This window comes from Delphinapterus leucas, chromosome 17 (assembly GCF_059928025.1).
Source record: "Delphinapterus leucas isolate spDelLeu-1000000601 "Yukka" chromosome 17, BTC_Dleu_Yukka2, whole genome shotgun sequence".
Classification (NCBI taxonomy): domain Eukaryota; kingdom Metazoa; phylum Chordata; class Mammalia; order Artiodactyla; family Monodontidae; genus Delphinapterus; species Delphinapterus leucas.
Genome location: NC_143145.1, coordinates 62,230,670 through 62,258,006, shown reverse-complemented (window position 1 = coordinate 62,258,006; position 27,337 = coordinate 62,230,670). Strand labels below are relative to the sequence as shown.

The 27,337-nt window shown below is 44.0% G+C and overlaps 1 protein-coding gene across 4 annotated transcripts in view; it reads right to left on the bottom strand.

The window, feature by feature from the left end:
* ZNF704 (zinc finger protein 704) overlaps positions 1 to 15,038 on the bottom strand; it is a 218,385-nt gene extending 203,347 nt beyond the window's left edge. The window contains exon 1 of one of the 4 annotated variants that reach the window (XM_089899016.1): positions 13,747 to 15,038. In XM_089899016.1, the coding sequence (XP_089755142.1) occupies positions 13,747 to 14,250 (504 nt within the window). In that variant the 5' untranslated portion in view covers positions 14,251 to 15,038. The remainder of the gene's footprint in view (positions 1 to 13,746) is intronic. The other 3 variants (XM_089899014.1, XM_089899015.1, XM_022555064.3) reach the window with 3 other exon arrangements.
* Positions 15,039 to 27,337: the final 12,299 nt, after the last annotated feature.

Below are 27,337 nucleotides of genomic sequence, written 5' to 3'. Positions count from 1 at the left end.
ACGCATTCTTGCATGTATAAAAATCTCAAGATAGTGTTAGGTAAGCAAGATTTTAAGAATGAAACTTCTGTACTCTCCCATGCTGCCTGGGATGTATGCCTGGAACAAAATTTAGAATCCTTAACCTTTCAAAACTCTGTACTTCTGTGTGACTTCCAGATGGTCCTCTAAACAAGAGCTTCTTGTTTCCAGGGCTTCTGTGGTTCCAGGGCCAGTGTCCCCTGCTGCAGGGGTAACAATAGTGCCCGGGTAGCTAATGGAGAAAAGAGAACTCTACTGACAAATCGGGAGAGCAGCACAGACCTACCTCGCCGAGCACTGTGTGCTGAAATATGGCAAATGTAATAGAAAACAGTGGGCGAGGTGTATCATCCTGGGTGCAGTCTTCCGAAATCGAGCTCCCTCCAGTTTCTGGATTTATCCAAGCTTTGTAGGACATTACCAGTGGCTGGTTTGGTGACTGCTATGTGATCTAGTTTGTGTAAATATAATATGTTGGTCTTTCTTATGTTGTTTTGGGGTGTTTCTTGTTTACACATTTCTTTTTGCATTGAAAGAAAAATAATCAAAGCATTTTTGTCAAAAGAGTCTGCACCAGGCCAGAAGATGTGAACTATAAGCTCAGTGCCACTTTTCACAAAGCAGGACTTCCTTGCCCATTTTCTCATCCTTCTCCTTCCCTTACTTCCTATTTTGGACAAGTTCTTCTGTCCTGAAAACTTGCCTCCTGTCCCACCTTTAGCCAAAACAAACAACAAGACACACATACATATTTAATTCTTGGAATGACTCTAAACCCTAAAAGACTTGCATAAAACCTGAATAAACTAGGAATTCTTTAGCCCTCATTTCCAACCCATAGCAAGGGGCTTCCACATAGAAACTCAGAGTGGGAGACTGAGAAGGGAAAGAAAGTCTATCCAATGCGCTCAGGGACTCCTCTGCTGATGCAAGAATCTGATGTCAAAGTGAACGCAAGATCATCTAATAGGATGTAGACTGGATGTAATTCAACTCCATGTTTACTGCTAGAAACCAAAGTTTTATCTGGAATTTACAAGAAGGAAGAGAGTGGGGGAGGAAAATGAGGACCCGTCTGTGTCCTTTCTCTGATTCCTTTCCCCTTTTTCCTGAACTGCAGAAGACTAGACTCCCTTGGGCTGTGATGACCCCATCATTGGGGTTTATTCATTAAATGGTTGACTTTGCTGTACTGGATTTTTCTTTTCTCTCCCTCCTCTTACTGTTTTCTAATGCATGTTAACCCTTCTCTCCCTCCTGCTTTCTTTTCTTCCTGAAGAAGCACAATGAATGAATAAAGACTTATTGGCACTGAAAAATAAAGTAAAACAACACAAGTATACGTGCATACAAAGCAGTACGGAGTAGTGACTGCTAATGGGTACGGTGTTTCTTTTTGGGGTGACAAAATATTCCAAAATTTGATTGTGGTGATGGCTGTACAGCTCTGTGACGATACTAGAAAACATCGACTTGTGTATTTAAAAAGGGAGCATTATATGGTATGTTACCTGAATTAAATCATAAGAAAGCTGTTGAGAGAGAGAAATAGAGAGGTGGAGAATTACATTTGAAGCGTTCCAGAGCCCAGTCCTAGGCACTTTCTCTTTCTACCTGCGCTGTAGGTATTCTCACCCAATCCCATCACTTTAAATATTGTCCATGTGCCCATGACTTCTGATTTTTACCATTAGTTCTGTCTTCTCCACCTACCTCCAGCCTACCTGACATCTCCACATGGGGGTCTTACAGGCATCTCACACTTAACATAGTTAAGACAGAACTCGATTCCCCTTTCCAACCCAAATCTTCTCTTCCTCCACGCATTCCGAGCTTAGCAACGCACAACCATGCGCAAAGTTTACTGTCTGTCTCTCCAGCTAGAATGTGAACGGGAACCCTTCCGATGTCTTTTCTCTCCTGTGTCCTTGGAGCTGACAAAGAGTAGGAGCTCAGTGAATAGTTGTTGAATGAAATAACCATGGGATTGAATGAAGTAGCAACCACCTGCCACGCAAATTTTTTAAACAATCAAACCATTAACTTGTCACTGAATTTAAGCAAGATCTTTGAGATAACTCAATTTTAACACATAAAGATAGCCATAGTTTACAAGCAGTGAAAACTACATCATTTCTATTATAGTTTTTTAAGTAAAAAGGATTTTCTCTTATAACCTCTGTGCTAGATTGCAAGAAAATTTCAAGTGACAAAATCAATACAGAGAGTTGAGAGACCTATTTGAATAGAACTCTCTTTTAGAATAAGAATAAAGAGCTGAAGAATATTGCTGTCACCCAACAGATGGCTAAGAGCACATTCTCAGAACCTCATAAACATCCACCAGGCATGGCAGTTCCTCTTCCCTTTCCATAAACCCTACCTTGGGTCATTTCAAACCTTCTAGTGGCTCCTCCCATACTGTCCACCTCCTCTTTCCCACTCTAAGATGCTATAGTGTTCGGTGTATGCTTACATAGGCTCAGAGGCCCATTTTCCTCCTTTTTCTGAGATAACTTTTATTGCAAGTAATATCTGATGAAAAAGGCAATTTTTCCTTCAGATACTCTTCACATATTCATTTTTTATAAGTCGTTAAGATCCTTATGCTAATATTTCTACTATTTTTCTAACATTTTGTTAAACTAGTTTTGAGTTGTAAGTATACGAACTTGTTAGTTGAAACACTGTCAAAAGCTTACATTTAAAAAAAAAAAGTTCTTTAAGTTAAACTTTGGATCCTAACCCAAATTGATACAAATTAGTGAGGTTTGCTCTTCAGCAAGCACTTGTAGCGACTTTCAAAGAATAAATAAGCTACATGAAAGTGTTTATGACAACCTATGAAAATTGTATTTCATGTTCTTTTAATTTAAAATTACTGCAAAATAAAGCCCTTCTTTCCTTAAATTTCCATTGTTGCTTAGGTAACAATTCCAATTATTTTTTAAATCTGTTGGCCCCAAATGTTTTCTGAAATGTTTGACAAATATGTCATTTGGTAAAAAAAAATTCTCTCTCTACTTTTTTTTTGTCCACAGAAACTGCTCCACTCTTCTCCAACACTTATTTTCCACATGTATAACATGGAGATAATAAAATCCACCTTCCAAGATTACCAAGTTAGCTATGAGAGCCCTCTAAAAATTATAATGCATTAAATGTTGGGTAATACTGAAATAAATATTGAACAATAGCTAGTAAAGAGTCCTTACACAAGGTCCTGTGTTCACAAATGCTTAACCCCTTTATTTGCAGTAGTCATACTGTTGTTGACAGAAAATGTGTCAATCCTAGTCTCCTACTGAATTGATACATTCTCTTCATTTAAACAATTGTGATACTTTCAATCTTTTTTCTTCTAGAATGTGGAAAACATATTATTAAATATACCTGCCTGAGTATCAGCACCGTGTGTTTTTCTGCTCCCTGGGAACCTTGTAATTCTGTCATGGTAGCACTTCCCATACCTCCTATCTCCTCCACTAGACCCATCATGGAGCCTGATTTACCAAGAGAAGTAGGGTTTGCTACCGGTTTTTAAATTTCACCCACAGGAATGGTATTCACGGATACACAAGTGAAAGTTCCCCACATAAAATACTCCTTTTTTTTTTTTAGAAACTTGATACCGAAGAAATTAGCAGCTTTATTAGAAAAAATATTTCAAAGCTTGCAGGACCCACTAACAATATTTTAACCTTTCTCTGTGTGTATGACAATTTATTTCTTTAATAATGTAGTTTTAGTAAGTTATCCCACGTATAAGTCACTTTTCCATGGGTTTCCCATTTAGAAAAATAATTTTAAACCGGTATTTCCCAAAATGTATCCCAAGGGAAAGACGTTCTAGAAGAAAAAGAAAGGCTCTGTAGTCCAATAAATACGTGAATGCCACAATCTATATTCACCTTCTTCAAATTCAAAATGGCCCTTGGCATCTTGGTCAATAACTTCTTCATAGGTATATGGGTGTTGTACTACTCATTCAATTTCGTCTATGTTTGAAACATTTTATAACTTAAAAAAAAATCTGTATCTCTCTTTTTAACTGGAATTTCCCCATGCTGTTTAACCAGAGTCCATTTCTCCTCCATCTAGATATCTCCCAATAGTAGAAGCAAGTATTTACAAGAGTTTAGAAGTATACTTTGGGCTCTGCATCCCCATCTACCCAAAGAACAGTGAGTTCTTCACCAAACAAAAGCACAACAGGTCGTAGACACCAGTGCAGAGGAGGATGGAAAGGACGAATTCACACCTCAGGGGTTCTCAGCCACATGCAAGTTAGAGGTGAAAGGTGACATCACTGTATTTCCATTGCAGGCTTCAACGACACATAGACACATAATTCAACGTGCGTGGTAAGCCTTTTCCCACCTGTATGGCTACTAGCCAGGTTTTTTCCAATACAAGAGCTATAGATCTGAACAGACTGATGAGCCTGAGAGCTAGAATGTTTCTGTCCTCTTCGCACAAGTAGATAAATGACTCACAGCTTCCTGAGATGAAAGGGAAGATTCAAGCTCACCACTGATACGATGGAACACCCCAGAGTTCAGATGAACGAAGTCACTTCAGGAAGCGGCTCTCTGAAATACCTTGGTAGTGTGGAACAAGCAGGCGGCTGTAACAGTCAAACTAACTGTAGGATTTTGAAGCCTTGAACAAAGTTTTACAAAAGATTCTTTTCTGGAACCATAAAGGAGATAAATTGCCATCCGTGTCTAATTTCAGGAGGTCTGTGGGCCATATTTAATAACAATAGGCAATGACAGAACAATATTATACCAATTTTCTTTGATAACACTGAAGCATTGAGACATCAAGTTACTTGATAAGGCCATGCAACTAGCAAGTGGAGAAGCCAGAATTTGAACCCAGGGCCTGTTACCTCACATCTGGATTTACACAGAGGAAACAGTGGGGAGGGGGGCAGATAGAGGGATCATCTGCTTTGACTCAACCATGTTCCCTCCCATCTTACTAACAAGGCCACTACACGGGTCATATTAATGGACTAAAATAATCCTGTCTGTAGGTTTTATTAAATGATATTTCAAGGCACATTGCCTTTAAAAAATTGGATTTAATTTAAAATGTTGGAGCACTTTTTTTGTTTTTTTCCTCCAGTGGTAACCCTTGCAAAATAATAGTACAATATTACAACCAGGAAATTGACATTGATATAATCTACCAACCTTATTTGGATTTTTCCAGTTTTACATATATTCACTTGTGTATGTGTGCAACTGCATATGTATTTAGTTCTATGCAATTTTATCATATGTAGGTATGTGTATCCACCACCACAGGCAAAATACAGAACACTTCCATCACCACAAGGAGAGACCAGCCATCCCCAATTAGCTCGCATCAGTGAGGCTTTACTTTCGCTCAGCCTTCCATTATGACAAGAACGTAAGGAAAGCAAGTGTGTCACTGGAAACTGTCATGTGTAGCATGGAGACTATACACTCTTAATCCTCATGGAGCCATAGACAGGCAGAACCCTTTAAATTTTTTGCACCTCAAGGCTCCATGGTCTTCTGCAAGATGAGATCCCCTTTTGTATGTTACTGCAAAGTTCTTACCCTAAAATTACAGACTCTCCTTCAAAACTCTAGAGTCAAGCCTATTTCCCCTATGTATAAATTATAACACTGGGTTTTCCAAATAGTATCTTCAATGAAGTGTGAGAACTGAATCACTCTAATTCCACTACACGAATCTCAGAGTTATATTCCGTTCCACTTCATCCAGTACATGAGACCAACTGAAGTTATGTGCCAGATTTGGTGATCTAAACTCATCCTTTGACTAGCTATTCAGGAATTACCTCCTGGCCAGCCCATATAATCTTCTTCATATAGACTGGCTACAAATGTTTTAGGATATGCATCAAAATTACATCCCAAACTGTGGTAGCCTAGCAAGGTCTCTCGGCAGATGTAACCTTGATCTTGGGGATAAAGAGGAAAAGGGGCTTTGAACTTCTTTATCGACAACCTGGCAGGAATTTGCCAGGCTGTAGGCTCCCCGGAAGTGGAAGTCGGCCTTATTGACTGCTGTTTCCCACATGCATATCAGGAACATGGCAAGCCATGGCCCATAATAAACATCTCCTGAGGGAATGACCAGAAACATGGACAGCAAACCCAAAGAAAATCATTCTTATTTCAGAGATTCGACTAGGCTGGAAGGTTGGCTATAAGGGTCTCTAAGTATTCTCAAATATTTCAGAAAGTCTAATGGAAACCATGCATTTACCTTCATAGAGATGGGACAGGACAATTAAAGGTCAAGTTTCCCCAGCTTTAGCAGACATTGTATCAAGCCATGGTACAAGACTGGTTGCTGTGTGCAGACCAGAAGTTCTGACTGCGCACACTGTAGTGGGCAGGGAGAGGCTCCCACTCTTCTTCCCTTTGAGCACCCATGAGCAGGAAGACAGGGTAATGTGACCAGGGCACATTTACCAATGAATAGGCTCCGGGGGCTCTCAGAGGTCAAGGACATCCCAGCGGTAGCTCCCTGGCGCCTCCTCACTAAGCTCAGGTGAGGGGATTCCAGGCAGGGCTGACTTCTCGCTTTTCCTCCTTTTCTAACCCTTGTGCTACAGGGCACTGCAGGCCCAACCAGCAGTCAAATCTGGTGGAGGAGAGGCCCTAGTTAAGGGCTGAGTATAAACTACGTCTTCCAGGCCAGTCTACCAGGCACACCAAGCCAGAGATGAAGGGAACTCGGTTCACGATGAAATGGGGCTCATTTGCCATTTTCTATCATCCTCTGAGCACACGTGTCCCTTGGGAACTGCACAGGGAGGGGGACTGACCTGGACAGGATTCACAGAGGGTCCTGCCCACCTCCCACAGCCAGAAATGAGACCACCTCTCCCTGAGGTACTTTAGGAAGGAAGAGCATTCCAAAAATAGAAGTTGATAAGCAGTGAGTGGTAGATGACTTCAGGAAACTGTGATTTCTCTCACCACAACTCTAAGGCAGTGAACTAACCGCAGATCATTCCAGGCACAAAGGACTAACCCAGCAAAGAGGGCGAGAACTTGGGGTTGGGCAGACCAGGGTGCTAAGCAGCCCTAGCCGGACAAGGCATTTCACCTTGCCTAGTCCCGGTGTGCTGAGCAATCTAAAGGGGGTGTTGGGTTACCAGATAATCTCTGTTTCCCTTCCAAGTCTGGCAGTCGACAATTCAGTGAATGACAACTTTGCCTGGTATCAGATGCACATGCCTTCCCCTCGAGCCAACGCAGACCATTTGCAACACACATACTTATCAGCAAACTGGAATTCAGTGCTTGCTGCACTGGTCCCTGCCAAAGGCTTCTTAAAGCCATCTGATAGCCCAGAGACAGTCTAATAGATGTGCTAACCACCCCAAAAAGCTGGCACACATGAAACAGATTCCTCTCCGTTAATATTTATTAAGCACTGAAGGTGGGCACTTTGACATATATTATCTCACTTCAAAAGCTTTCTTCCGGGCTTCCCTGGTGGCACAGTGGTTGAGAGTCCGCCTGCCGATGCAGGGGACACGGGTTCGTGCCCCGGCCCGGGAAGATCCCACATGCCGCGGATCAGCTGGGCCCGTGAGCCATGGCCACTGAGCCTGTGCGTCCGGAGCCTGTGCTCCGCAACGGGAGAGGCCACAACAGTGAGAGGCCCGCGTACCGCAAAAAAAAAAAAAAAAAAAAAAAAACACCTTTCTTCCCTTGGGCTTCTCTGGTGGCGCAGTGCTTAAGAATCCGCCTGCCAATGCAGTGGACATGGGTTCGAGCCCTGGTCCAGGAAGATCTCACATGCCGCACGGAGCAACTAAGCCCGTGCGCCACAACTACTGAAGCCTGGGTGCCTAGAGCCCACGCTCTGCAACAAGAGAAGCCACTGCAATGAGAAGCCCGCGCACCGCAAAGAAGAGTATCCCCCGCTCACCGCAACCAGAGAAAGCCCGCGCGCAGCAACGAAGACCCAATGCAGCCAAAATAAATAAATAAATAAATTTGTTTTAAAATTTTAAAAATTAAAAAAAAACAAACTTTCTTCCCAGTTTTCCAACAGATGTACTCTTGATAGAACTAATAGTGGTCTTTCAGGTCCAGGTGTCTCCTAACCTTATTATGACACTACATTATCAATCCCTTCAGACTCTCCGGCTCTTGTCCATAACTAATACACGGCATCGCAGAGCACAGCCCTGAGCCTAGTTATCTCAGCCCCCTACTGTTTTGCCTTCACTGAGTAGCAACTTATTTTAGAATCCTTCCTCCGTTTGACAGTGTCCTTGTATTTTTTTTTTTAATTTTATTATTAAGCTGTGGTTGGAGACATTATTTACCTGGTGTTCCTCATTCAAGGGCCCAGGAGGCTATTTTTTTGTTTTTTGGGGGTGTGTGGAATCTTACTACTGCCCATAAATATGTAAGCTTCTTCGATCAGAAATTGAAAACTGTGTAATACCAAGTTTGTCTTCTTGTCTCATTTAAAGCCCAAATTAGCAGCCATTACAGTAATCAAGCATCTCAGATACTTAGTAGCATCTATTCCTCTATTTCTTCAGCCTTCCCAAATACTCCTGGATATAAATGGGCATAAACATCACAAATAAGTAGAGGGAGATTAAAAGCACAGGCTATGGATGTGGACCAGGGCTCTGCTTGTGACCATACAGCCTCAGATGTGCTAATTCACATCCAAGTCAGTATACTCAGCTGGAGAATACTGATTCCCAAATCACAATTTCTCAGTAGATCCTCCTTCACAGAAAGCATTTAGTGCAGTTCTTGGCTTGTAAGTATTCAGCAAATATTCATTCATATTAACATTACCTTGGAACCCAAGTTGTCCTGCATTTCATTCCCATTCTTTTAATGATTTTATTGATTCCTCTTTGTTTTCTCCAATCCACTGACCCCTGACTTTTTTACCAGCCCATGCCCCCTTCCTGTCCTTACTTTTCTTAGATCCCATAGTCCATCATTATAGTCACAGCAGTGCCAACTTCGTCAACAGTGTGTTCGCTCTCTTGTCATTGCTCACCCACCTGGCTAAACTGCATCTCTGCTGAATCCAGCTCTCTGCTTTGTCTCCAAGGGACAGTGAAGTGTAAGGCCTAATGGTACTAGCTCTGGAGTGAGACTGCCCAGGGCTCAAAGCCTTGCTCTGCCACCTAACACCTGTGTATCTTTAAGTAAACTGCTTATCACTTCAGTAAAATGGGGATGATATACTAATGCCTGACTCAGGGATATGGGATGAAGTTTAAATGAGCCTGTACACTTAGACTTGCACTAGCATGGTAATTAAATAACTCAATAAACGTTAGCTAGCATTCTGTTTGTCATTGTCACTCTATGCCTGAGCTAATGGAATGAAGGTGGGGAAAATCACATACCCAGACAGACTGCTTACACTGTACAAGTAAGAACCACAAACATCAGATGGGCCCTTGATACTGTCTAGCAACTCCATCTGATTTCCCTGGCACCTTTGCTCTCCCACTCTCCCACAACACTATCTCTTTAGCTCTTATCCCAAATCTCTTTTGCTCTCAGCTGATGGCCTTCCCTCCTGCTGCAGGGGGAAAACAGAAGCCATCAGGTGAATACTACTTCATCTGACCACCATCCAATATACAACTACCCACATCTGGACTTACTTTCTCTACCTTCTCCCTAATGGAAGAAGGGTCTTTGCTTCTGTCAAAGACCAATCCCTATACTTGGGTTCCAGGTCCCCTGCCCTATGACTTTTCTAAGGACCTTCCTCCTGAACTTATCCCTCTTTTCTCTGCATCTTCGGTTCCTCCCCAAGGTAACCCTTGACGACCCTCACCTCTTGGTATTCATGCCCTCGCATATCTCCCCCGCTTAAGTGTGGGTGGAACCCATGATTCACTTCTAACCAAGAGAATATGGCAAAGATGATGCAGTACTGCTCCTGTGATTACAGTGCCTTGTATGAGTCTCCATCTTGCCAGCAGACAGGGGCTAAGATTCTCCTTGCTGACTTGACGAAGTAAGAGGCCATGTTGAGGAAACCATGTAATAAAGTGCTGCAGGAGTAGAGGTGGGGTGGGGGAGAGGGGCTGAGGGAGAGGGGCTCTAGGAGCTGAGGGCAGCCTACAGGTAACAGGCAGCAAGAAGCTGGATCCTCACACCTACCGATGCAAGGGAATGAATTCTGCTAACAACCTGAGGGAGCTGAGAAGTGAATTCTTCCCCAGTCAAGCCTCCCAAAGAGACCACAGCCCACCCAACATTTTGACTGCAGCCCTGTGAGAGTCATCAGCAGACCCAGCCAAGCCTGGCCCTGACTCCTAACCCACAGATACCGGGAGGATGGTTGTGAGCCAAAAGGTTTGTGGTACTTTGTTACACAGCAACAGAAAACAAATACACTTTCTACACACACAACAGATCATTCCCAACATGCTGTAGTCACTGCATTAGAGTCTACAGTATCCTATCTTCAAAACAATCTAAACCATATGCTCTCTCCCCCTTCTCTCTGTTCTCCTTTCCAACAAGAGAGTTTTTCACTATGTCCTTGCCTCTACTCACTGCTCAGCCCATTTGGGTCGCATCCCTGACTTCACATTCTTTGGTTACGGACACCCATACGTTCCATATTATCGAATCCACATGAACATGTCTCTGTCCTTATCTTACTCATATCCCAGTGGTATTCAACACAGTTCATTACTCCCTACTTCTGGAACTAAATGGACTTTCCATTTTCTAGTTTTCCTTTGACATGTTTAGCTGCTGCTTCTCAATCGTCTTTGCTGGCTTCTCCTCCCACACCCAAACTTAAACAGTGCTGTGCCCCAGAGTCTGGCCCAAGGCTGTCCTCTCCTCTGGCCTGCTGCACTCTCCTTCTCATCCCCAGCTTTAAATGACATCAACACATCTCCCAAATTTCTCTCTCTAGCCGTGGCCTCTCCCCTCAGCTCCACACCTTACAGCCATCCGCCTATTTGAAGTTTCCATGCCGGTGTCTAAGCGTCATCTCGGACTTAACAGGCCCAAAACAGAAGACTTGATTTTTCTCTTCACAAAAATCTGTTGTTCTCCCAGTTTGCCCAATCTCAGCAAATGGCACATTTGGCCAACCTTTACACTGGGGCCTCATCCTGCATTCCCTTCTTTCTGTCACCCTCCCCGCCGCCACGTAATCCATCAGCAAGTTATTGCAGGTGGATCTTCACGATCGATCCTGAATTTGTTCCCTCCTCTCTAACACCACTCCTAGTCCAAAGTGCCCTCGCCTCTCATGTGGACTTCAACGATCGCCATCTAACTGGACCCCTGCTCCTCCCTGCTGTCCTCTATACTCCACACAGCATGACCTTATTAAAAATACAAACCATTTTGCATGTTTAAAACTTTCCAAAGACTTCTTACTCTACTTTAAAAAGGTCCACCAGGCTCTACGTCGCTGGCCTTTACCTGCCTCCCTGACATATCTCCAGCAAGATCCAGCCATACTCATCCTCTTCTCCTTCCCACCTCAAGACTTTTGCAACTGTTATTCCGGAAAGATCTTCCCAAGTTGCATGTCTCAAATCTCAGATCAAATGTCCCCTCCTCAGAGAGGCCTTCTCCCTACAAGCTGTCTCCTTCCTCCTAGACACTGAGGTATCATTATTTCCCTCATGGCGTGCATCGCAATCTCAAGCACCATGCTTATTTATCTGTCTGTTTGGTTGCTTCTTGCTCTGCTTCCAGCTTCTCTTGCTGGATGTGGGCATCTGGAAGGTGCTTACTGCTGTGCTCTAGAATAGTACCTGTCACATATTAGGTGCTCGATAAATATGCGAATAAATGAATGCCTAAATATATATAAGATATTGACATTCATCTATGCATTCGAATAAGATGATACTATTTTATTCATCAGAAAAACCTCTTCACATGCAGTGTCAAGACGGCTTTAAAGCAGGAAAAGATTACAAAAATTATACCTCAAGCTACTCAATATATAAATTCCTGAAAAGTTATGCGCAAACCACAACAGTATAAAATGAAGCCCCTTTTGAAAGAATTAAGCAGAAATTTGCTCGGAGATGTGAAAAATCTTTTCTGACAGTGTGAATGATCATACCCTAGTTCTTTTATTCTCATATATTTGATTTTTTTTCTACATTGAGTTTGCTTTGAGCACAGACCATAAATTATAATCAACTTTTCTATCACAAACTGTGCAACCACTGTCCAATCCACAAGACATCTTTTCAGTATTTCTGGACAAAAATGCTAAGGAGTCACTACTTTTGTTCCTTAATGTCACCGATGTCATGTGATTTAATTCCAAACCCAGCTATATCCTGTAGCCATACGATGCAGGCTTTTTATTAGACCACGGTAATGATGGTGGTCATGGTCTGGATTCCAACAAGCAACTGTCAAAAACTATCATCCCAAACGACTACTTGCTGAAAATTTCTCACTCCCAGAGTTGGTATTTCCAGGGTGGTCTACGAAAGAAATCTGTGCCCATGTCTACTCTGGGGCTATTCTAAATGCTGACGTTTAATATTTCTTTGGAACTGCAATTTCATGGTTTGAGGAGCTGACTTTTTTCTGCAAGCCCCTGAAGATTTTTTTTTTCATAGTCTCTAACTAGTAAGCTCATTTGTTTATGTGTTTTTCTTCCTGAAATACCAATATCTTCTGAAAACTCCGATCAATAGTTTTATCCAGTTGATTTTAAGCACCACTCTTCAGAAAAATCACTCACTCCATTGCTTCCCACTTGCTGCCCTCAAAACTTCTTAGCAACATACACTGTGCAAGAACCTCAACGTGGTTTGCGTTGGCCAATCACATGCCTGAAAGCCCAGCCAGTCAGTTGTGTAATAATAAAGCCCTTATCTCCTGAAGATATACAAACGGAAAGATCTCTCGGTGCTTCAGTACACAAGGGCCTTTGCTTGAATTCTCAGCAGAAACTCACGTCTATTTTAAATGGCAAATTCCCCCCCACCCCCACTTTCTCTGGTTTCCTATTTTTTTCCCATTTGCTATGTTGAGGAGGGGAAAAAAACCCCAATGCCAAACAATGTCGAGTTTTAAGCCGCGGGTACGGGGTGGGCGGGGCGGCATTGCCAAAAGCTGCCAGCAAAATGCATGTATACACCGGGACTTGGTTTTTTGCTCTTCTGGGTTTACCGGTTCCCTCACAGGCGCTTTTGACGGAAACTCATCCACAATTGTTCTTGGAGGCAGGAGGGGTTGAGAGATTGAGAAGAGAAGCTGTTTGCTAGTTCCTATGAGCCTGACTAGTCCTCAGAATAAGGGGAAGGGGGCCACTCGTGCTTCCTCGGGAAGGACTACAACCTCACTGCCTCCCTACCTCGCCCGTCCCCACCGGGCGCAGACCGGCGCCTACCTCGTCCCATCGCCAAGTTCCCCGCCTCGCTCGGGAGAAGCGTCCTTTGCCCGCACCCACATCAGACAGCACGCCCGCCTCGGCCTTGGAGGAAAGTGGGAGCGGCCGCCCGGTGAAGGTGCTGGGGCCCGAGCGGTGAGCTCATCAGCCCCCTGGCTCTGCCCGCGCGGCCACCCGAGCCGCCGGACACACCCCTCCCGGCCCGGCCTCTGCGGTCCCCGGTACCGGCCTCAACCCGCTCCGCGCCGGGCCCCCGGGCCCGTCCCCTCACCGCGCAGGAGGGTCCCGCGCGCGCTAGTCCCCGCAACCCGCACACACCTTCAGTGCTCCCCGGCCCGGGCCCTTGGGGAGCTGGCGGCCGGGGCCGAGGGCCACGAAGCGCTCCTCGCCGTCCTCGTCGTCGTCGTCTCCGTCCACCACCTCGACGACCACCTCCTCGTCCTCGTCTTCCTCGTCGTCATCCTCCTCCTCCGCGCCCCCTCGGGGCTTCGCCTGCACCCGCCCGAGCCCCCTCCGCCGCCTGCTCCCGCCCTCTTCGTCCTCGTCTTCCTCCCCCAGAAGCAGCAGCACCGGAGACGAGGCGGCGGCGGCGGCCCCGGCGGCCCGAGGGGGGCCGGTCCCGGCGCTGCGCGGCGGCGGCAGTGGCGGCCTCCAGCTCTCCGGGACCGGGGCTGGGGCCGGCGCCGGGGCCGGGGCCGGGGCGGGGAGCGGGAGCCCGGGCAGCGCGCCTTCCCGGGCGGGCGCGGGGCCTGGCGGCTGCAGCGCGGCGTTCCCCCGGCGGCTGCCCAGGCTGGAGCGCTTGGCTAGACGCCGCGCCTGCATGCCTGACCGCGGGCTGCTTGCCGCCGCGCCGAGCCGGAGTTTGTCACCTCCCCCCTCGTCCTCCTCCTCCTCCTCCTCTTCCTCCCCGGGCGGCCGCTGTGGTCGCAGGCGCCCGGGGCGCGGGGCTGCGGGGGGCTGCGGGGGCCGCCTCCCCGGGCCGCCGGCTGCCACTGGCTGCAGAGGCGCGGGCGCCGCCTTCGCTGGACCGGCCCGTGGGGACGCCGGCGGCCGGCGGCTACGGCGGGGCGGCGCGGCGGCCGCGGGCGGGGGTGGGTGTGAGCGAGCGGCGCGCTGCCGCCTTCGCCGCCGCCGCCGCCGCCCCGGAGCCGCGGGCCGCGCTTCGCTCCATGCGGCCGGCTACCGGGCCCGCGCGCTCCGGGCCTGCAGCTGCCGTGCCCCGGCGCGAGCTGTTTGTGTTGTGTATTTTCCACTACCGCCCCCCTCTTCTCGAGCCATTCCTCGCAGCCCTCCGGTCGCCCCGCGCAGACAAAACCCGGACTGGATTTATTTTTCCGTCCCACAGCCTCCGAAAATCGGGTGCTTCCGAACAGTCGGCCAAGCCGCGAGGGCCCACGCTAACCCGTGGCTGCTTATCCCCTTTGGAGGGAGGAGGATCGACTTGGCTGGAAGTAAGGTTGGCGGTCAAAGTCAGACTTTTGAAGGAAGAGATTTGCCGCAAGTCATTTAATGGTCTCTGCCGGGCAAGGCGACTACTCTTGAGCTTATATGAAATCGGGGAAGGTGTACCAACCCGAGATTTGGCGTTAATTCCTAACCTGAATCATCAGACTCCTTTGGATTGTTGAAGTACTGTTTCAGGACATTGCCCGCCAATCTCTCCGTCTCCTTGAACACACCATTCTAGGCCCTTCCTATTGAGCTCTTTTGGCGCTATGCTAAGACTTGCAGCTTTTATTTCTGCATTTTTACCTTGAGTGCCTGATTATAAGGCTAAATTTCAAGAAGCCTTCGGTTCTCACCATTCAACGTGTAGACTGCTGGCACTGTCCGGGCCTTTGGAGAAACAAACCGGGGCGAGGGCTCAAGATTACTTGAGTTTGTTATTGTAAAAATTAATACGAAGTAAGATCAAACACATAACCAGTTCGCCACGTAACTAATGGCACTGTCACTTTCTAAGGATTTTTAGGTGTGACAAAGAAAAGTCATTTGCTACTGTTTGGGGTTAGGCTGTATGGTAAGCCGTGTCCTTTACATTCAAATCATAAGCCAAATTCCACCTCTGTAGCTGAGAGCTGGAGAGGATCTCACTCACCACACGCTCTGGCAGGTGCCTCCATGAGGCCAGTGTAAAAGATGACCTCACCCTCAGCTCCCTTTCATGGTAATTACTGTAGGAGATTTAACATCATGTGCCCTGTTAGACCCTTGAAGGCAGCTCATTAAATGCTCACTTATGGTATCTTCCAACTGTTGAACATTTCCAGTGGGATGATGACAAAAATTCTAAAATGAACTTTTTCTTCTTCCTGAATCAGAGTAGCTTCCTGATAGACCTATTTCAAGTAACGACACTCTCATTATAATCATTCAGGCCCAAAACAGCGGTATCATGTTCACTCCCTTCTCTACCTTATTCCTAGAGGCAGTTGCCCACAAGTCCAATCCATTGTTCTTTCTGAAATGCCTCTTGAATCCACCCCTTCCTTTCCATTCCCAAAGCTCCTACAGAATTTCATGACCACAAAAGTTAAAGTTTCTATCTAACAAGCTTTCTACACCCAGTTTCTCAATAACACACCCTGCCCTGACCCCCTCCAACCATCAGCACTGGATTCATCTTCCCCAAACTTCATTCAGATCAAGGCATTTTCCGGTTGAACTTTCCATTTGCCAACATTTCATTGGAGAATGCAGAGAGAGAAAAGAAAATGGTCTGAGCATTTTAAGAGATGGTTGTGTTTGATCAAAGCATGGAAAAGCAGGGGTCAGCCAAGAAGTAAACTAATCAGCATCGGTGAGTGCTTGTGAAGAATGAAGGTCACTGAAATGATTTCAATTGCAAGAAATTTACCTTGGTCCATTTGAGGGATGATTTTAGAAAAAGGCAGCAGGGTCTTTCTCTCACCAGGAAGAATAAAGATCAGAGGAAAGGGGCTTCCCTGGTGGCGCAGTGGTTGAGAGTCTGCCTGCCGATGCAGGGGACACGGGTTCGTGCCCCGGTCCGGGAAGATCCCACGTGCCGCGGAGCGGCTGGGCCTGTGAGCCATGGCCGCTGAGCCTGTGCATCCGGAGCCTGTGCTCCGCAACGAGAGAGGCCACAGCAGTGAGAGGCCCGCGTACCGAAAAGAAAAGATCAGAGGCAAGGGGTTGGCTGATAGGTACAGGGAGGCTGGTGGAGAAGAACAAAGGTGAGACAAGTGGGCTAATGGTTAAACACGTGGTCTCAGGAGCCAGAGTACCTGGGTCTGAATCCCAGTTCTGGATTTACCAGCTATATGCCTTTACTCACCCTCTCTGTGCCTCAGTTTCCTCATCTGTAAAATGGGGATAATAGTAGAACCTTCCTAATAGTAAAGTTGTTTTGTAGGATAATGAGTTAATATGTGTAATCATCTTAGAAGAGTGCCTGGCCCAAGGAAGATCTATATAAGGGCTTGTTACATTAAATGTATTGATGGTGGTGTATAAACAAGGTATTTTGGGGTGCTGTCGAAGAATAACAAGGTAGCTGTCTTTTAGCAAGCTCAGAACTGTCAGTGACTACAAGAACCTGCATTTAAAGCCTGACTACATCTTATCAAGGGGCTATGCGCAGGCCAAGGGTAAGCTTTTTATGTCTAAAACTGTCATAGATGATGGAAAGTAAGTGTTTTCCTGAAAACTGAGAGGAAAGACAGAGGAGTAAAATGAGTTCCTGATTGGTGTTTGTGGTTTAGTGGAAGAGGTACTAATTTACACTATTGTACTTTCTTTCAAAATTGCTACATGTACTTTGAAATCAACTTGTTCTTTCTCTCAGGCCACCTCAGTGGAGCCCACACACATCCATTCCCTGGCTTCACTGGGCCCAAGATGCTGCCCTCTGAGAAAAAGACTGACCTTGATATTGGGACCACTAAGTTAAGGCTAAAGTCACAAAAGAGGTTTGGTGCAAGCTGGGCTTTGAGAGAAGAGAAGGATCTAGATGGGCAGGGAGAGAAGGATCTAGATGGGCAGGGAGACCAGTATTATCCAGGCAAATTCAGGCCACTGCAGACCAACCTCATGAAATCAGAGCACGTATAGCGAGAAATAAACTCAAATTACCTGATTCATCAGGAATCAAGAAATATGTCATTACATGGGCTCATGGAGCACTGCTTATGGAACTCATGGCTCAGAAATCAAGAAATATCTCGTGATGCCAGGCACGTGGGGAGGAGCCAATGTTGCTTCCCTCTCCTCTGTTCCCCAAACGTAACATATTTTTACTTCTAGTACTGGGAACAATTGTCACTGAGGATGAGGTGTGCCTCTAAGTCATGGGACACAGAAGGCACGTCTTCCAGAGAATCTGGTTTAACATCATTTACAACACGCCACCAATTCATTCAATATGTATTTATTGAGCCCTGCTAAATGCCAGGCATTGTTCTTGGCACTGGTGTGCAGCAGTGAACAAAATAACCCTCACTGGGAGGAGAGTAGACAACCACCAAAGAATATAAGTGAACTCTATGATTTCATAGATGCCATAAATGCTATAGAGGAAAATAAAGCAGAAGAGGGGTAGAGAGTGCTGGAAGTTTAATATAAAGAAGTAAATATTTATATTTAATATTTATTTAATATATTTAATTTCTTATTTGTAATTTATTATATTTATTGATAATGATCTATAATTATATTTATTAAAATTTATTATGTATTTCTCGAATATATATTTCATATTATATTTAATATAAATAAATATATTAAAACAAACCTACGAACAGTACGGATCATAATGTAAAAGTTGATTGAGGGGCTTCCCTGGTGGCGCAGAGGTTGAGAGTCCGCCTGCCGATGCAGGGGACACGGGTTCGTGCCCCGGTCCGGGAAGATCCCACATGCCGCGGAGCGGCTGGGCCCGTGAGCCATGGCCGCTAAGCCTGCTCGTCCGGAGCCTGTGCTCCGCAACGGGAGAGGCCACAACAGTGAGAGGCCCGCGTACCGCAAAAAAAAAAAAAAAAATTCGAGAGTCAGAAAAAGAATAATCACACTCCCCAAATCATCAAGGATAACCATAACCGCGGCAGAAATGTAACAAATGTCTACCCTTCCACAAGAGCTCATTTATGTCCTTGAGAACCTTAAATAGATGGATTCCTTGAGAGTGGCAGCTCCTTTCAAAAATTATTTTAAAACTAAAAGTAAAAATGTGCCCTTTAAACAAGTTATAAAAGTAAGATTAAGTTAGCTTTTCCACACTTCTGGGAAACTTAAAAATGATTTCAGATGATGACTGTCATCGCACCGTATGAAAAATAGATTGAGGTTTAGAGAATCACTCAGCTATTACACCCTTCAGGCTGAAAGCCTGTGTAAGTCAAGCATAAACCTCCACCCAGATAAATGTTTCTTCCATGAGCAATTAACTTAAACCCTCTTTAACAATACAATGTACTTTCTATACAGTTCTTTAAAATAGCTCCCAGAGACTTGGATTGTTTTTTCAATTTATTATTTTTTTTAGTGAGCATAAAACTGATAGAATTACTTTCTTTTTTATGGACACATTTGCTATTTTGAGGTGGTGTGGGGTGTGTGTGTGTGTGTGTGTGTGTGTGTGTGTGTAGACGAGAGAGTGATTTTGTTTGTTTCCTGATCATTTTAGTCATCTCATACTGGCACTTGAAAGGCAATGGAAAGAACACTGGATTGGGATCCCAGAGACTTGGGTTTGAATCCAGATCTGAGGATTACTTGCCATATGAATAGTTAAGTCCCCTAATCTTGGCAGGGTTCACAACTGTAAGATTAACGAGTTGTAGTCTTTAAGGTCTTTCAACTTTTGCGATCCATTATGTAAGATATGGACCCGAAGTATGATCTAAGTTTGAGATTAAGCCAAATGCCCATTATTAAAATCCACGAATGGAGTCTAACATGTATACCTACAAATGTATGTAGGATCTCATATAGACATCCCCTCTAACCCAATGTGACATGCTGTATCTTAGGACTGCCGTCTCTGTTCCTATCAGCCTCACCCTTAATTTCATTGGCCCTCGCTGCTTTGCTGGGAATGCAAAATTATGAAACTGTGCAAACACTTGCTACCATCTTATTTTACTAGTTATCTCTTTGGTGATAAGTTGCCCTAATGACTACAAACCAAGTAGTTGCTATTTTGTATTATTTGTATTAACATCTCTTTCTATAAACTGAGGATTGCCTCCACCCAAGATGTATATTTACCTCCTACTAATGGTATTTTCATATCTCTGAAGTTTTGCTCTCATCTTTCTTTTCCTATCGCTTTTTTTCATCTAAGATCCTTCTGGTACAAGTAACCGAAATCCCCACTCACCCAAAATAAAAAGGAGGGAAGGGATTTATCAGTTTGGATAACTCAACCACAGATGGGCCTCAGTTTGGGGAAAATTAGATTTGGGGCTTATGTGATGTGTGGTCCTCTATCTTTCTGTGTGTGTGTGTGTGTGTGTGTGTGTGTGTGTGTGTGTGTGTCTGTGTGTGTCTGTGTGTCTGTGTGACTTGTTTCATTATCTGGTCGACTAGACCCAAGTCATAGGCAGCTCTGGCCATACACCTATCAGCCTTGTGACCAGGAGCAGAGTTCTTTGCTGCCTGCAGTAGTTAAGGAAATCCCTGCAAAGGACCCTGGGTGGCCCTCTGGGTTATGAGTCCGTGTCTGTGGCCAAGGGTGGAGTGCTGTGATTGGCAGCCTTCACCAAACCACATGGTTAAAGGGAAGAAGGATGGTTACTGTCCTGGGCAGAAAAAGAACATAAAAGGCCACCATGTCTTATAAATATAACCAATATTATCTAAAATCTGAAACATAAAAATGAGTCAAAGGAAAAAAAACACATCTAATCTAATCTCCCTACCAAAAGACAACTACTGGTATTGTTTTGGTATTTAAAAAAAATTTTTCTATGCATGTTTTTTTGTTTTTCCACCTGGTTTTATAATTTAAGCTTTTGCTCACATATGGGAATATAACTTGTAGATGGATTGTGAGCTAGTAGGAAAAAATAAATTGTGAAAATATTACAAGAAAATGTGCATGAATATTTTTATAAACCCTGGGGAATGACAGCCATTATAAACAGGATGTCAAGTCAGAGCCATAGCAAAAGGCTGATAAATTTGATCACACACAAAAAAAAACCTTTAAACTTTATGGCAAAAGTACCATTAAAGAGTGTTAAAAGGCAAAAGATCGTTGGTTTTCAACATAAAATCAAGGATTAATATACAGCCAAGTACAAATAATTCAGTTTCATTAAAACAATTAAGTATGATATTCACCTATCAGACTGGTAGAAATGTTAAAGCTTTGATAATATTCAGTGTGACTGACAGTATGGAGAAATGGGGCCTCATGGATACTGTTACAGTATTTACCATAATTCTAAAATGCACTTACCATTGGAAACCAGTGATTTCACTTCTAGCTGTGGACCCTAGAGAAATATTGGTACATGAGCACAAAGGAGCACAGAGAGGGTCCTTGTTACGGCACTGGTTTTAATAGAATATTGAAAGCAGCGTAAATACTCATCAAAAGGAGAACGGTTTAAAAAGAAGCCTTTGACAACAAGGGAACCACTATGCAGCAGCTAAAAAAGGTGAGGGAGGTCTCCCTGTACTAACAGGGAAGAGGCTCAAAGTTCTAAATGGAAAAGGCAAGATGTAAAATTATATTTATACACGATCTCATTTGTGTTTAAAGCAAAATCCCACAAAGTATAATGTACACTCTACATAGTGTGATTTCAGATGGAAAAGTAGATAGATAGATGGGAAAGTGACTGCAAGTTACCTCCCAACCCTGGGAGAGGTGAACAGGATTAAGGGAAGAGGTAAAGGAGGCCTCCTACTTTCTGTATTTTTGGATTTTTTATAAACTTGAATTTGTGTTCAGATATTATATAGGTCACTTTAAAATAAAGAGTAAAAACTCTTCATAGCATAATTTTTACTACAGAATATTCTGTCCAGCTGTTGTGCTATGATTTCACCATGTCTTGCTATTTTCAACAGGGCACTGCCAACTTTTGTACAGAAAACATTATACATCTTCTGGATTCCTTCCTTAGGATCAGAGCCAGAAGTGGAATCAGTGGTCCCAGGGTGTGCACATTTTCTTTATACATTTCACTAGATGGCTTTCCAAAGGAGTTACCACAATTGACATTCTGACAACCATGGGAAAGTGGCCGATTTTCTGCACTCTCCCTTGCTTTGATCATATCATATCTCATTCTTTCCATCTTTCCCTCTCTTTGCTACTTTGATAAATGTTCCATCAAATCTCATTTTGGTTTAATTTCTTCCTTTGATCATTAACAAAGTATTTCCCCATGTGTTCAAGTTTTATTTCCTCTTCTGCAAACTCTTTTCTTATCCTTTGCCCATATTCCTATAAGAGTCTGGGTTTTCCGCTCCACTGGTATAAGTGCTCCACATTAAAAGTCCTCTCGTCATAGTTTTTGCAGATACTTCCCTAGCTTTGCTCTTTCTATTTAAATTTCTTCATGTTTTCTTCCCCAAAGCTTTAGATGTATCTATGGGCCTTTCTTTTTCCTTCTTTGCTGATTTTATTTACAAATTCCTATCACTGTTTTCCCCTGAGGTTTGTACTAATAACCTCTGCTAGACTTCATCCTTTGTCATTTTCCTTCAATTCTTTTAATTTATTTATTTATTTTTGCTGCAAGTCTTCATTTCAATTTTGTTTATATGTTATCCAACATACTAACTTCCTTATACTACAGAATGTGCTAATTGCTTATTCTTAAAATTAAGTTCTCAAATTTGATTCTCATTTACTTAGTATTGATTACATGCCTTCCTGTCTTTATTTTAGTTAATAACTCTTGGTTAATCCTTCTTTTTTTTTTTTCTTTTTTGCGGTACGCGGGCCTCTCACTGTTGTGGCCTCTCCCATTGCGGAGCTCAGGCTCCAGACGCGCAGGCTCAGCGGCCATGGCTCACGGGCCCAGCCGCTCCGCGGCATGTGGGATCTTCCCGGACCGGGGCACGAACCCGTGTCCCCTGCATCGGCAGGCGGACTCTCAACCACTGCGCCACCAGGGAAACCCAATCCTTCATTTTAATAGAAATATTTTTAAGTTTAAATAATTATCATCCAAACAATAATATCTCTAATAAGTAATGTTTTTTAAAATACTAAACCTCTTTAAAGTATTTAACATGAATATAAATGTGAGCATACAAATGGTTCATCTGCTAGCACATTCTGTAAAAATGGAATTGGTTTATATCTGCGCTGTCCAATATGGTAGCCACTAGCCACATGTAGCTATGGAGCACTTGAAATGTGGCTAGTACAAATAAGGACTAAATTTTAAATTGCATTGAATTTTCATTAAGTTTAAATAGCCACACGTAGCTAGTGGCTATGGGATTGGATAGTGCAGGCTCAGACCTTTCAAGGGTCATTTTCTACTTTACAGATCCATTTTTAGGTGAATGTGACTGAGCTAATTAAGGAAACAAATTACGCTCATGAAACTTTGCTGCAAGTCTAAAATCCAAACTGTGTTTTCTCATCTACTTACCTAATTTTAAAAAGCTAATGGTTTGGGCTTCCCTGGTGGCGCAGTGGTTGAGAGTACACCTGCCGATGCAGGGGACACGCGTTCGTGCCCCAGTCCGGGAGGATCCCACATGCTACGGAGCGGCTGGGCCCGTGAGCCATGGCCGCTGAGCCTGTGCGTCCGGAGCCTGTGCTCTGCAGCGGGAGAGGCCACAACAGTGAGAGGCCTGCGTACCGCAAGAAAAGAAAAAAAAAAAAAACCTAATGTTTTTGAATTGTTAGCTTATATTTAACAATTCTCATTTATTACCTTCATCAGGCTTCCAGTTAGGCTATTTTCAGGTTGAAGGGTGGTGAGATATCAAAAGCACCTAATGTATCCCCACTGCTTCCAGAATTATTTTTACCTACACCATTTTAGTTCCTATGTTTGTTATTTTATTCTCAAGCTGTTCCAAGGAAAGAAGTACCTGAATTAACCCCAGTAACCTATTATAAGAGTCTTGAAAGCCATAAAATATAATGAGACATTAACACGTGCTGATATAAATGCCCCTGGGATTTCTTAAAAGCTAGTTGTAAATTTCTTTTTGTTGTTGGTAATATCATGCCTGTTAATATGAAAAATAAAAGGCAGAATTTTGCAAACTGTCTAAAAATTCCTAGGTGCTCTATACCCTCAATACTAGGTCTACAATTTTCCCTAAACCAGTGTAGATATAAAGACTGTCCATCTGGCCCACATGCCTGAAGTGAAGGAGGGCAGGGGGTGGGGAGTATCAGCCTTTATCATCTTTAATTTCTTTCATTAGGGATGCAGAGATTACTTGCAAGTTTTTTCTGTCATTTCTTTAAAAGCCATGGCAAAACTGCTTGTCCCACCACCTTCTATATATAAACCCTGCTATCCGCATGCCCCCAGTAACTTCATCTTTACCTAGTCACAGCCAGTAACTGCCACTTGATATGTTACTTCCACACGACAAAGCTGATTCCAAGACCTTTGTCCTAAACTGAAATTTCAAACAAAACCTGGTATAAATACTGTTGTTTCTTGCTCCTTTCCAGAAGTGAAGGGAAGGGAAGAGAAGAAAAATGAAGAGAAACGGAAAAGGAAGGAGAAAAAAGAGGCAGGGACAAGAAGGGTGAGCAGCAAAAACTATGAGAATAGTCTTGAATCTTTGGTAATTTACTATGTTATATATAAAAATCCACACATAAAAGTTTTTCTTCTATTTAGCCTAAGTGTGTCCTTCAGAAAATTAGGGCTAATTTCCCTTATTCAATTCTCACTGAAAAGAAAAAACTGCTAGTTGGGACCTTAGATATAAAAATAATGATCATGGGCTTCCCTGGTGGCGCAGTGGTTGACAGTCTGCCTGCCGATGCAGGGGACGTGGGTTCGTGCCCCGGTCCGGGAGGATCCCACGTGCCACGGAGCGGCTGGACCCGTGAGCCGTGGCCGCTGGGCCTGCGCGTCCAGAGCCTGTGCTCTGCAACGGGAGAGGCCACAACAGTGAGAGGCCACAACAGTGAGAGGCCCGCGTACCGCAAAAAAAAATAAAAATAATGATCTTTACTAGTTTTAAAATCTTTCCCTATGGGTTTTCAATACAGAGTTTCAGTCATGATGCCATAGTCATTTCACCCAAGTTGTTTCATGAGGTTTTTTTTTTTCACTACTTCTATATTATTCTACTGTTAGTGATACTGTTTTCTTGTTAGCTTTAAATACCTCTCTCCCATTCTCACTTTATGTTCAATTTCTTGTTCTCAATGACCTCTGTATTCCTTTTAATACCTTGAAAATCATCACTCATTCCCTATCTTCTAGAATCTAAAATCAGATATCACCCTGGGTATATGAGCCGTCACCTTTTAGAAGAGCATTCAGCTTGTGTTACTTAGGACTGTAGATATTCCTGGCCGGGATTAGCTACATAATTTGCAGAGCCTAATGAAAGATACATATGCAGGGCTCCTTGCTCAAAATGACCATAAATTTGAAGACAGACAGCAGAGCACTAAACCAAACGTGGCATCTTCTAAGCATGGGGCCCTGGGTGACAGTCGGCAAGTGCATGAAGTGAGCCCCATTTCCAGGTTAGTCCTGTGACACTGGGAGGGGTGGGTACAATACACTTATGGTTTCTTCCACTTCCTGTTCTCCAGTTTCTTCTCTTTCCTTGGCGAAGGAGAATTCTACGTTAGGAACTGAGAGCTATCTTGTGCTTGGGCCTGTGGGAGATTCAGAACCTACCTGTTCTAGGAGGACTTGGGAGCTTGTTGGGGACACTGAAGAATTTTTGAGCAGAGGAATGCGGTTCAATGTGCATGTTAGGAAGGTTATTCTGGCAGCAGCCCAGAACATAAACTGGAAGGGAATGGTCATAGAGGCAGGGAGTTCTTCCTTAGTCCAGTGAGAAACAAAGACAGTTGGAACTAAAGCTGCAACACAGGGTAAAGTGAGGAGAGGGTAGCTTTAAGAAATATACAAAACAGAAATCAACAAAACCTCTTGACCAATAGGATTGGTCAACCCGGGAGAAGAAGGAACAAAGAAAAATTGTTTGTTTCCAATGCATGGGACTAGGTTGAGCCTAGTGAGAGTCACAGTGGGTAGGGGAGCAGAGGGAAGCAGGCTTAGTGGGGAAGATAGTACCATTTGGTACTATTTGAGCTTGAGGTGCTCATGGGCATCCAGGGCAAGTTGTGTGATCATGTTTTGGGTGTATTGACTTAGGAGCTTTGCTGATCCTTGGCCAATTTGCCATTGGATCCATTCCTCACTCTTCCCCCAATTTGCTCTTTATTGTAGGTTGTCAATCTCTGCAAGCTGTTTCTCTCAGACACTCTTTGCAGGGGCTGCTAACTGGGTTTAGCCAAAAAGAGGCATTGATGGGAGATTAGAGAGAAGGCAGAAGCCAGGAAATGCCTCCCCCGTCTCTGCTCTAGGGGTGTCCTCCCGCTGGGCTCATCTCCTCCAAGGCTCCAGTTGCCCCACATAGACCAGGGGCTCCAGTTTTCACCAGATCACTAGAACCATTGACCACGGTATGGCCCCACCTCTTCCTGTCATCCCTCCAGCCTAGGGGATAGCAGCTTCCAGTCACTACTTTCTGGGTTGTCTCAACAACTCTTTGTTTGTTTGCTCAGTTCTTCCATCACCAGGGGGGATGAAATTCCTTATATATTAAAATTTAGAGTGTTTTCTCTTTCCCTGCTTGCATCCTGCCTGGTACGGGACTCATTAGCATATGTAGATGTTTGCTAATGTAATTGAACATGTTTTGTGCTGGCAGATGAGGACTGAAAATTGCCAATTGAGTTTGGTAACAAGTTGGTGATATTAACAAGAGCATTTTTCAGGGGACTCCTAAAAATGAAAGTCAGATTGCAGTGGATTTAAAAAATGGCTGAGAATTAAGGAAGTAATTCGTGTACACTTCAGGTTTTTATTGTTTTCTAGAAATTTAACTCTTAAAGGAAGGAGGGAAGGAGATAGGATAAAGAGGATTTTTTGAAGATGAGAAAGACTTGGATATGATTAAAATAAAATAGAAAAGAAATAGGAATTAAGAGGAGTAACTGAAGACAAAAGACCCTAAGAGCCCAGTGGATAAACTGACTGCATTGGTAGAGGGTTACTTATATGTCTCATAGGAGAGAAAGAACCTCAAGAATGATATAGATTGCAGATATTTTTGTAAGTAGGAGGCCAGATAAGAATTTGATTTAGTTCAAACCCAAGGGCTTCTATTTTCTCTGTGCTGGTGGGTTTCCAAAGAGTGGTGGAAATCAGCACTGGTCCCTCAGGAGAATGGGAGAAATAGCAGATACAGGTCGGGGTTAAGTCATGGCATGAGGAAGGAGCAGCTGAAATTGGCTCCCACAAATGGTGTTTCCACTGTTGAACTGTGGGAAGTTCTCCAGTTTCTCTCAGAGCTGGTGTAAGAGTGAAGAAGGCAAACACATTTGACATGTGCTGTGGTTCTCCATTGACCAGCAGCACTACCCGGAAACCTCTTAGATGCAGAATCTTAAGCTATGCCCTAGACCTAATGAATCAGAAAATCTGGGGGCAGGGTTTAAGAAGCCCCCCAGGTGATTCTGATACACTCTAAGGTTTGAGAACCACTGGCTAGACCATGGCCACCACGGTGCGATCTGCAGACAAGCAACTAATTTGAAATGCAGAATCTTAGCCTTCCTGCCCCCAGAATCAGAATCTGGGTTTTAACAAGATCCCCAGGTAGTTTGTAAGCACGTTTGGTTAAGAAGCACTGAACTTGGAAGTTTATGCTCTCGAGGGGTATTTATAGATTAGCCAGTGGAGTTTAAATTAAGGGGTGA